Source organism: Anomaloglossus baeobatrachus, chromosome 3 (genome assembly GCF_048569485.1).
Source record: "Anomaloglossus baeobatrachus isolate aAnoBae1 chromosome 3, aAnoBae1.hap1, whole genome shotgun sequence".
NCBI lineage: Eukaryota > Metazoa > Chordata > Amphibia > Anura > Aromobatidae > Anomaloglossus > Anomaloglossus baeobatrachus.
Window position 1 is genome coordinate 115,453,219 of NC_134355.1, and position 12,650 is coordinate 115,465,868.

General features: G+C 44.4%; 1 protein-coding gene across 4 annotated transcripts in view; it reads right to left on the reverse strand.

Moving 5' to 3' along the window:
- The window catches only part of CFAP61 (cilia and flagella associated protein 61), a 447,743-nt gene that overhangs the window by 125,485 nt on the left and 309,608 nt on the right, over positions 1-12,650 (reverse strand). For all 4 annotated transcript variants that reach the window (XM_075339389.1, XM_075339390.1, XM_075339388.1 and 1 more), the window contains one exon: positions 3,788-3,956. In XM_075339389.1, the coding sequence (XP_075195504.1) occupies positions 3,788-3,956 (169 nt within the window). The remainder of the gene's footprint in view (positions 1-3,787; positions 3,957-12,650) is intronic.

The following is a 12,650-nucleotide window of genomic DNA, read 5'->3' on the forward strand; positions in this document are numbered from 1 at the left end:
GAGAAATATTAAGACGCCCAAGGTAGGTTTTTATACTATTTATTGTTTCCATAAAACAAAATCCAAAAACATTTTGAGTGGATGATTAATCTAAGAACATTATGAAGACAGTCATTCTACAATCTACAAAAATAAAAACAATAAAAATGTATCTCTGTGAGAACAAAAACAAGTTAACACTCATAAAGGAAGCACAGGAAGACGGAAAATAAAATGCAAACTGTTTTGTGTTACTAGTACATGGTGGCTACATTACGGACAGCTTATTCCAGTAATGGTTAGGGCATCTAATGTGTAACATGCGGATACAGGGCATGAATTCATAGCTATGCATTAAGTCAACTTAGGAGCAACATAACAAAAGCCAAAGCAAAAACAACAATCTCGAGATGCACCGGTAGCGCTGTGACTGTACATGTTGTTATGCAATTATTTATGTTATATTATGTGAAAAACATGCTTGTCGTTCCTTCCTCACAAAAGTCCAGATGTCTGCAGGCAGTAAAAGCTGACTGCAAACAAGATAATGGGTCAATACGCTTGATACGTGCTATCAAAAACAATATTTAAGCAACTTTGGTTGCTAGCAAACCATATCAGTGTTTATTCAATCTGCCGCACCAGGGAAATCTGTTTTTTTTCCTTCATTTAAAGAATTGTGTTCTTTTGGTGATGAATTTCATTTGCCTGTCCAAACATCAAGCTTCACCAAGACTAATCGACAGGTGGAAAAGAGTGATTAAGCCCTTCAAAGATGAGAGGTATTTTCTTTATATCATATCTCTGCAACAATCTATTCCTTTCTTAAGATACATAATCATACAGGAGACAGAAAACTGTAGTTATTTTCCAATAACAAATATACCCCATAGATTATATCTGATATGGACTGACAGAACTTTTAAATTGGGTCTATCAGAATAGAGTGACTGTTCAAACCAAGCACAAGTGCTCGGTGCAGCCTTTGGTGTAGCCAAAAAGTTCAGTCTACCTTCCCACCTGTTTGTTTTCCATCTTGGCACATTTCATCCTTAACTAACAGCCTTATGCCGGCGTCACACGGTACGATATATCAGGCGATATGTCGTCGGGGTCACATCGTTAGTGACGCACATCCGGCATCGTTTGACATATCGTACCGTGTGACACCTCAAAACGACTGTGAATGAGCAAAAATACTCACCTTATCGTTGCTCGTTGACACGTAGTTCATTTTCAAAATGTCGGTCCTCCTTCTGCGCGCCGGTTGTTCGTCGTTCCCGAGGCAGCACACATCGCTCCGTGTGACACCCCGGGAACGACGAACACAGCTTGCCTGCGTCCTGCCGGCAATGCAGAAGGAAGGAGGTTGGCGGGATGTTACGTCCTGCTCATCTCCGCCCCTCCGCTTCAATTGGCTGGCCGCTATGTGACGTCGCTGTGACGCCGAACGTCCCTTCCCCTTCAGGAAGAGGATGTTCGCCGCCCACAGCGACGTCGTAAGGGAGGTAAGTGCGTGTGACCGGGATTTAACGACTTTGTGCGCCACGGGCAACTAATTGCCCGTGACGCATAAACGACGGGGGCGGGTACGATCACTCGTGCAATCTCACGATAGATCGTACCGTGTGAGGCCGGCCTTAGATTTTCAGGAACCAGAGTAGGGCACCTATAGAAGGCAAACAAGTAAGTGGGAAGGTGAACTTCACTGCTCGGCTACACAAAGGGTGCATCGAGTGCCTGTGCTTGCTTGGTTTGAAGAGTCATTTTGTGCCAAAGCCATTGTCTGTTTTGTACAATCCCTTTTTTATTAGAGGGCATCTGTCACCCTTTTGAGTTTTAGTTAGTTATTAATATGGGCATACAGGTGGCATAAAGGTGATATTAACCATACCTGTATGACTCCTGGATGAGGGGTCGTTTGGAATAAATCCTCTTTCATATCGTCTATCTTCCGGGCTATGGGGTGTATGCTGCCCGGAAGATAAGCTGGCTTCCTGTCTTCATTACACAGGATTCTTCCTCTCCTTCTCTTTAATATGCGCCTCTGTCATCAGCTGCGTGGCCAGAAATCCTGCGCCTGCGCATTATGCCTGCCGTCTCTCTCCTGCACTCTGAAGCAGCAGTGACTCCCCGGTGCCTGCGCACAGCAAAATTAAAGCCTATGTCCACAGAAGGGTGGAACAGTGCAGGGAGGGATGGCAGGCATAATGCACAAGCGTGAGATTTCTGGACGTGCACCTGACATCACAGGGACACCAGGGAAGAGAAGGGGAGGAGGAATCCTGTATAATGATGACTGGAGGCAGGCTTGTCTTCCTGGCAGCAGACACCCCATAGCCCGGAATATAGAAGATATAAAAGAGGATTCTTGCCAAACGACCCATCATCCAGGAGGCAGACAGGTATGGCTAATTTCACCTTTATGCCTCCTGTATGCTCACAAAAAAAATGCAAAAGGGTGACAGATTCCCTTTAAGTTGGTTGAATCTCAGCAAACAGTTGTGATTTTGGAGGATCCTGGCAAGTGTTCACATTTGCTTACAGGACTAACAACGGTGAAAAGAAGAATTACACATTTGTCATTGATACCAATTCACTGTTCTCATAATGTGTGGCCATAAAGGCTTTCCAAGAACGGGGTACTTTTTGTATTTGAGCTCTTTTCCAGGTTTGGGAGTAAAGTCTGTTTGATTTCACACATTTGCAAGAACACAACATTATGGCATGTTCCATCACATACCAAATTATGGAAGTGTTTTTACCCAAAAGCAATCCTACTAGGAGATAATAGGAAAACTCGTAGGGGTACCAAATAGTAGTTTATAAAATTCTTAAAAATCTACATAACAGAGCAATATGATCACTGTGAGCAGCTGTACAAAACTTGTGCACAACTTCATCATATTGAATATGGCACTCTTTATCATGGAGGAAATGTTATGTAAAGGGAAATTATTAACAGTTGCCAGGTCCTCTGTTCCATGGTTGGGCTCCAATGACAAATATGTACTAGAGCCTCTCACCAGCTACCAAGTGCCAGATAAAATAATGGTTTTATCTAAATTAGAGAAGGGGTCTTTGTGTGACCCTAGACCCCAGAACCAGGGGTGGCTGCTACTACTGCATCCCTATAACCATGCCCCTGCTTCTCCACAAGGATGTGACGCTGCGTACTTCACCGAGACTTGCATCATGGCCACAGCACTCTGTAACACAACTAACAACATGTACGTCTGTAGAAGGAAACGTTCAATATATGCATTAATTTCTTTTTTACTAGAATATGTAAATGTCTGTGGCACAATAAACACTCTTAACAGACCACATACACATAAGACTAAAGTTGACAATTTCGGTGGTACCATCATCTAATATGTTCGTAGGCCTCCTGAAGCCTGATCCTGACAAATCCAAAACCAGAATTCTTCTGTCCCTCCTCTAGATTAGAAACCATAGGCGTCTGGCAGTCACTTTCTTCCCTCTCTACATGGAGAGGATTCAGCCGAGAGCCATTAAAGGTGTGTATAGCCTCTCATGGTGCACAACTGATATAAAACATGTAAATCCACCCAAATACTCATCGGGATGTGTTAACAAATAAACAGTATATCCCAAGCAACTCTAAACCCAGCACAGAACTTGGCACCGGATTATCAGCTGGCATCCCATCACTGCACTGATTTTCCAAGCAACAATGCAAAATGTGAAAGGCTAAGTCTTATAGTTATTACCCATAGATGTTTAGAAATGAAATACATTTTCAGATTAACACAGTACATCAACAGAATCAAATGCAATCGCTTACCTGGTACTGCTGCCCAGTGCAAAGAATTAGATGGTCATATGGTACTTTTCTATCATTGGAAACAATCACAAACTTGGCAGCTCTGTCTATGCCAGTCATTTTACCAACCACAACATTAACCCAGGACCGAAGTGACATCAGTGCATAATCTTTATCATTATAACAGTGGCTGGGAAAAGAAAAAAACCTGTAAGTGACATTTTAGCAGCTGACAGCAGGCATTAATTAGACATCTGGTGGGTTTGGTGGAGATCCTCTAGTGGTTTAAGTCTGTTGTCTTGCAATGAGCTTTCCAAAAGCCTATAGCGAGAGATTATTTATAATTCAACACGCTGTTGAATAGCCGACATCCACGAAACAAAACAGTACTTACACCAGCGGCCAATACCTCAACAGTGGAGGCAGCCAGTGTTGGATCGAATACCTTCTGGTTCTTTTGGGTTTTTACTGAGACAATAACAAAGCTGTTTTTATGATGCAAATAATGAAACTTGCCAAGATAAATACGAAACAGAGAATAATTTGTGCGCCTACTACCAACTCCAACAGACACCGCAGCTTGGCACTGTGCAATGTGTTCTTCCGTTGTAAGCATGGACTGCGCTCCCACTGCATGTGTCATCCATGTTTTATCAATGTCAGTAGGGTTTGTTTTCTAGGATCCCTAAGGATATGCGCAGACAGGGTTTTCTGAGGAGGTGGAAAATGATGAGTTTTCTACCACTGCTTCTTTAGGGTATGGGCACAGAATGTTTATTTCAGGTGGATTTCATTTGGAGCCCGGCTAAAAATCAATGCAAAACCATCGAAAATAGTGATCATAAGAGGGGGATATTTTGATAAGGAAGCACAGTGAGGGGCAATTAGTTTTTCAGGAGCACAGCATGGGAGATATTTTTATTTATGGGTCTGGTGATGTATTAACACTAGAACTACTGGATTCGTGACACCTATATAGAAATACATAGTGCAAAGTAGTCAAAATGACTACCTCAGTAGTTCTAGTGTTAATGTAAGGACCCCTTTCAATTTTTTTGCAGCTCTTGGGATAGGTTCAATATGGCAATGTGGTCCTTGGGCCAAAAAATTGTTGTGCACATCTGTTATAGACATTGCTATAGACAAGTATGTTCATGTTTAATGTCTAGCAGCTTTTGGAATATAAGAAAGGCTTAGTACACACTGTTACAATCATTAGTACACACTGTTACAACATCTTATATATAGAGAAACCACTAGTAATCTCACCAGAAATCACTATGATGCTTTAAATGTCATAAAACTTACTTTATTGATACATTATTAAAACAGAAAAAATGACAATATTTTGGATTGGCACGAAATAGGGCAGTGGAAATCACAAATGCGTTTCCCCTACACAAGGGGGAGAGGTGGATACGGGCATATCAAACCCATCTGAGAATTAATTGTACCATGGTTAGCAGAATATATCGATTAGTCCCATAAAGCTACTTCAGCAATATATCAACCGAATCGAGCTAAAGTACTGGAAAGAATACATTTACTTGTCCACCCAGACAAAACATATGCCTCGGCCGTGGGAGGATTCTTCAGAATCTAAAGTAACCAGATTTCTATAAGTAATAAATACTCTACCGCAACCCCAGGGCTTCATATGGGTGAGCAACCAAACTAGCTCTCTCTGTTATCAGCCACTGATCAATTCATCAGGGGCAGGCAAAAAGTTTTTTCAAAATACCCGCACTTACAATGATGACGTGAGGTCTGTGAGCCAGTAGACCTGGGTATATCTGTCCACCTGTGTCCAGGAGCATATAACTATAGAGCAAAATCTTTTCCCCACTGGGGCCGGAATTTTATAAAATTACACCGGTATCTTTATTTAAGCTCCCTACAAAGGGGGACAGACCCATCGGTCACTCGATCTCATACACACAGTTACATGCTGTATACAGACTAATCACTAACCTGACAGATGGTAACAATATACGCCCGCAGCCACCACGCCTCAACGCGTTTCACGTACTGCTTCTTCGGGAGGCAGGTGTACTTACTGTGGGGCTGTGAGGTCTATATATACATAAGTATAATGCAAAATTACTCCCAGGTGTTCCAAAGTCCTGCCATTATCCAAACACATGTTTTCACGGCGCGCCCGCCGCCATGACGGAGGGATGTGTCTAAATGATGCGATGCCTGTTCCGGCCGCGTCAGTGCACCGCCCACCGCGACCGCCATGGCAACGCGATGCCACAGCCATCGCGCATGCGCAGAACACCGGCGCTTCGGCCGTACAGAGGCAACGCTCATCCACCGCCCAGCTTCGCCGCGCACAGCATGTGTTGATACTACGGCTCCCTGTTATAAACTTTTTTTCGGGAGTTTTGCTCAGATCATTCTCATAACTATATTCAGACAATTGGTAAGTTTATAAAAAACGATATCTGTAAAATACACAACTGGATGAGATATATCGACGACGTCTGGTTTCTGTGGGAGGGGTCTCCCATGGATTTAGACAGATTTGTAGACAGACTCAATCAGAACTCAATCAATGTCTTCTTAACTTATAAAAGTGGCCGGGAAATGGATTTTTTAGATATTAAAATCACTGTAACAAAGAATGGCACCCTGGATACGGAAGTGTACAGGAAGCCTACAGCCACTAATGCATTCCTCCATGCTCAATCTTCCCATACTTCTGCTACCATCAGGAGCATTCCTGTAGCCCAGTCTCTTAGAGCCAGGAGGATCTGCTCCTCCGAGACAGCCTTCTCAAAACAAGCTGAGGACTTAACGGATAGATTTTTACATCGGGGGTATAGCCGAAGAATGATTAAGCGCGGTATGGATCGGGCAAGATCCCATACTAGAAATTCTCTGCTATATCCCAATTATCTACAATCTAGTCCCTGTAAGGACAGCGGAGTAAGATTAATTACAACATACAACAACCGGTGGAAGGATATGGGTGGGATCCTCAGGAGACATTTGGATATCCTGAGGACTGACCCGATCCTGTGTAAAAATCTGTCACCATACCCGCTCATAACAGCAAGAAGAGCTAGGAATATCAAGAACCATTTGATCCATAGCCATTATGGGTTTGGAAAAAACAGTCAAAATAAAACAGGTATTACAGGCTTTTTCCCGTGTGGCCTATGCAAGGCTTGCGCGAATATGCGCAAAGCCAAAACTTTCAGGGGTACTAGAAATAATAAAGAATATGACATCAGACTATATTTAAGCTGTACCTCAAAAGCCGTGATTTACCAGGCCTCCTGTCCTTGTGATTTATATTACATTGGCATGACCACCCGCGAACTTAGGACTTGGGTGGGAGAACATGTCAGGGATATTAAAAACTCTAAGGAGGCTCTGAGTAATGAGAAATTAAAAACAATACCACGACACTTCAAGGATTTTCACAATTCTGACTCTAGACACCTTAGAGTCAAAGCAATTGATCAGCTTAAGGTGGATGTGCGTGGCAGGGATGTGGGCAGAACCCTGGCCCAACTTGAGAGCCGGTGGATATACCATCTGGGCACAATATCCACAGACGGCTTAAATGAGTCAATCGGCTTCAGCGCCTTTCTTTGAACTCTAAATTCTTCTATCAGAGATGTTTTGTATTTTTATTCATATTTTATACGGTCTTTTATATATAAAGTTGACAAAGAAGGTTGGACACATTGTTAAATTGATGTTCTGTTCGGGTGTACTAATACTTGTTTTCTTCTCCATTCGAGTTTGCTAGTTATATTCGATCTATAATATTTTTTGGAGAAGAAAGGGTGCTGGAGGTGGTGAAATATTACTATTGGAGGACAAAACAGATATGCATCATGGATACGTGCAAGGCAATAAGAACTAAAGAATTATGGAGCACGTCAATTGAGAGACTCACGGGGGATTTCCATCTTGAAATATTCCGGCTGATTTGATTGACATCGACTGTATATTTTCAGCATCACTTGTATTTTGCTGCTGATCTCAGACTATGGGATATAACATATTATATATGCGTAGTATTTATGATGAATGCAAGTACCCGCATATCCTGGATCGATGTAATGGATGGATATCCTTAGCACCATATGTATCTCTAATGTGGATCTGGACTATGGATTACATACATGCATACTGTTAGAAACTAATTTATAACTGTTTATGTATATGCATGATTGCCTGGGATATACCCTTGGAGCGGGTAAAGGGGTGGTTCACCCATTTTTTTCATTTTCCCAATGAGTGTCACTTACCATTATATGCATCTTCTCCATTGGCTTGTATTTCCAGTTCTGGCACTGAGCGGTGCTATCCTGCACGCTCAGTGCCTGTCACATGACCCCCTGGAGCTGTGGCCGCCAGCATCCTCTGACGTCCCGGCATTTCCGGGCTCTCAAACTAGACGGGTACGTCAGAGGATGCCGGCGCCACTCACACTGATTCACTGGGCTGTGGGCGGTGACTACCGCACGTCACAGCCCAGCATCGAGGGGAGGATCCGGAGGACGTCAGTGTGGAGCGGTGAAGGCAGAGCGCGCGCTTACCATCCGTCAGCTGTGGGAGGTATGGGCTCCAGTGTGGAGTACAGGGGGGGTTTCCTCCACTGAAATCCCCCCTGTCACGCAAGTATGTGATCACACTGTCCACCCGCCCGCTGTGCTCAGCTGTCAGGAGAGCGGGCGGTGTCGGCAGTGTGATCATATAATCCTACCAGCAGCACAGGTGACCGGACGCTGCATGGGACCAATCTGCTCCACTCTGTCACCTGCACAACAAGTCCCAGAGTGGAGACAGTGACATGCTCTGCTCTGACACATAGTGTGCTGCATGTCACTATCTGTCTCCACTCTGGGACTTGTTGTGCAGGTGACCGGATGATACATGTCAATAACTGCCCCACTCTGAGACTTGTTGTGCAGGTGAGAGTGTATACAGTTGGAACAATGCAGCAGAAGTCACAGAGTGGAGCAAGTTAGTGACATGTATCATCCGGTCACCTGCACAACAAGTCCCAGAGTGGATACAGTGACATGCAGCACACTATGTGTCAGAGCAGAGCATGTCACCAACTTGCTCTGCTCTGTCACCTGCGGTGCTGCATGTCACCAACTAAGGGTAAGTTCACACAGTGCGTTTTTCGTGGCGTTTTTGCGCGTTTTTCGGGTGCGTTTTTGCTCAGAAAACTGCATGACTTTGCTTCCCCAGCAAAGTCTATGAGTTTTCATTTTTGCTGTCTGCACACAGCATTTTTTTCAGCTGCGTTTTTGTGGTGCCCACAGAAACGCAGCATGTCAATTATTTTTGTGTTTTTTCACTGCGTTTTACACCCATTGAGTTGAATGAGATGTTCAAAAACGCAATGAAAAACACAATTTGCAAATATAGCTGCGTTTTAGTGCGTTTCTATGACTAAAAACGCAGCTATAAACGCAAGGGGTGGGTAGTAAAGTGACGTGTACAGGAAGAGGATTCCTTCTGTCATTAAACACAGAAGCGTGAATCCTCCCGGTACCGTCACCACCGCTTCCATCTCCCGTCCGGTGCCATGTCAGCTCCCGTGCGGCGCAATGTACGGGCGGGAGATGGAGGCAGCTGCTAAATCAAAAGTGAACAATAGAAAAAAAAATGTCATACTCACCTGTCTGCAGACTCCCGGTACCATGTCCGCTCCCAGCTCCTCTCCCAGGACCGCCGCTCCAGCTGTGTGCAGACTCTCCGGACATGTCCGATGCCTGCAGGACCTGGTGCTGATCACCTGATGCGGTCACCTGACGCATCAGCTGATCGTAGTCTCGCGGTGACGCCATCTTTTTAGCGCCCGGCTGGCTATCAGCTGATGCCATCAGGAGACTTCATCAGCTGATTACCGGCACCGATCTGACGGGATCAGACTCCCGTCCGATCGCTCCAGGAGCTGTCGGTAATCAGCACATAAGTGAGGTTTTTTTTTTTTCACTGATGCATCAGCTGATTGTATAACCGGCTTTTATACAATCAGCTGCTGTGTCGTGTGATTCATGTCCTTTAACCTGACATCATATGATCGCTTTGCCTTCCAGCAAACCGATCAGATGATATTGGATCCGTATTGGATGGCGCGGGACCCTGGACCCAGGATTACTGCTGAGGGGGGTTCTTTATTTCAATAAAGACGGAGTCACTAATTGTGTTGTGTTTTATTTCTAATAAAAATATTTTTCTGTGTTTTGTGTTTTTTTAATCTTTACTAGAAATTCATGGTGGCCATGTCTAATATTGGCGTGACCCCATGAATTTTGGGCTTAGGGCCAGCTTATAATTTACAGCTATCCCTAACCCCATTATTACCCAGCGAGCCACCAGTCACCTGGGCAGCTGGAAGAGTTGGATACAGCGCCAGAAGATGGCGCTTCTATGAAAGCGCCATTTTCTGGGGTGGCTGCGGACTGCAATTCACAGAGGGGGTGCCCAGAAAGCTTGGGCACCCTGCACTGCGGATTCCAATCCCCAGCTGCCTAGTTGTACCTGGCTGGACTCAAAAATTCGGCGAAGCCCACGTCTTTTTTTTTTTAATTATTTCATGAAATTCATGAAATAAAAAAAAAAAGGGCTTCTCTATATTTTTGGTTCCCAGCTGGGTACAATTAGGCAGCTGGGGGTTGGGGGCAGCCCGTAGCTGCCTGGTGTACCTGGCTAGCATACAAAAATATGGCGAAGCCCACGTCATTTTTTTAAAAAAGTTTTCAGGCAAAAACCCTTATAATAAAAAAAAAAAAAAATGCTTCCCTGGATTTCTATTGCCAGTGAAAGTAACACCAAGCAGCGGGGGTTAGCAGCCAGTAGCTTCTTGGGTTACCCTTAGCAATAGAAAATGCAGCGGGAGCCCACAAACAATGTGATTTTTTTTATTTTTTTATTTTTAATGAATTTTTAAAATAAAATCGACATGGGCTTCGCCCATCGAGCACCAGAGCATTTTACTGCTCAATTCATCCCAAGTAATCAGATGACTCCAGTGTCGGCCAATTACTTGTTCTGTGTCCCCCTGCATCCATTGCAGCGTGTACGGGCTGTGAGGTCAGCGGAGTTCAGTCCAGCACTGGAGTCAGCTGATCTGAACTCAGCTGAACTCCAGCCTGCACATGCTGCGATGGATGCAGGGGGACATAGAACAAGTAAGGTCTAAGCCACACGGCGAGAAACACAGTGCGAGTGGAGTGCGATAAAACATCGCATTCCACTCGGGCCAATATTAGCCTGTGTGTCAGCGCACATGAGCGATTATTTTCTCCGCCCTAATTGGACCGAGAAAACAATCGCAGCATGCTACAACTGTAATGCAAGACTCTCTCTTTTACCCATTCAAGTGTATGTGGTGAGAGAAAAATCGCACTGCACTTGCGGTACATCGGTGGACTACGAAGGAGAGAGGGAGAGAAATCCCTCAAACCCCTCCTCAGTGCTGGCCCACCCCTCGAGTGGCGGACCGCCCCCCACAGCTGAGGTCTGCTCGCACAGTCGGACCTCAGTCGCAGGGACACACGCATGACACTCCGCTCTGCTGTACTGAGCGTGAGCCGAGTGTAATACGAGGGGATCGCAGTAATTCCCGTGTGGCCCCAGCCTGATCAGCCGACACTTGAGTCAGCTGATCTGAACTCAGCTGAACTCCTGTACACACAGCCCGCACACACAGCCTGCACACGGTCACATGTGATCGGCAGCAGGCAGTGACTGCTGTTAAGGCTACATTCACATGACCGTTCCGTTTTTGCGGGCCACAAAAAACGGTCCTTTTTTTTCACGGATGCATCCTAGTGGAATCCGTGTGACATCTGCGTGCCTTCCGTTTTTTTTTGCGAACCGCAAAAAACGGAAGCAGCAAGAAAGATAAATAGATGAGTAGATATAGAGATGGATAGATAGATATAGAGACAGAGGGATAGAGGGATGAATGAATGAATGAATGAATAGAGGGCTGGATAGATAGATAGATAGATAGATAGATAGATAGATAAGAAAGACATATATAATGTCCTACCTCCCTGTATATTCTAAGCTGGCACCCTTTTGTGACTGTCATATGGCACTAAGGTGCTTAGTCTTGTATTTAGCCAAAAAATAAATAAATAAAAAAAATGACATGCGGTCCCCCTATCTTTTGTAGCCAGCTAGGGTAAAGCAAACGGCTGCAGCCTGCAAACCACAGCTGGCAGCTTCACCTTGGCTGGTAATCCAAAACAGAGGCCCCCCCACACTGTTATTTTAAATTAACTAAATAATTTAAAACAAAAAACACGGGGTCCCCCGAAATTGGATCACCAGCCAAGGTAAAGCGGACAGCTGTGGTCTGGTATTCTCAGACTAGGGAGGTTCACCGTTATTGGACACTCCCCAGCCTAAAAATAGCAGGCTGCAGCCGCCCCAGAAGTAGCGCATCCATTAGATGTGCCAGTCCTGGTGCTTAGATAAGCTAGACACCGCCCTAGAGCCACAAAGAATTCTGGTACTTGTAGGAACTGAACACAGGAAGTCAGAGGAAAGATTAACCCCATCAGAGCTGGAGCCAGCAATGAGCATGTGCTGCTAGTGCACAATAAAACCTAATTTTGCTAAAAAAACATAATAGATGTGTTGAGGGGCACATATTACCAAGATTTATCAGAAAAAAAAAATCAGTTTTGGTAACTGGACAACTTCTTTAAATATTGGTGATAAGATGAATTATTCTGGGATGGGAATCTTATGGATGGACCTCCTCTGCGGTGAGTTTTTAAAAAAGGAAAAAGAAATTGTAATGAGCTACCTGCAGAGGATGCAATCCATGTGATTACCTATGAGTCCTTTAGGATATGTTTTTTATAAACTTACCAATTGTCTGAATATAGTT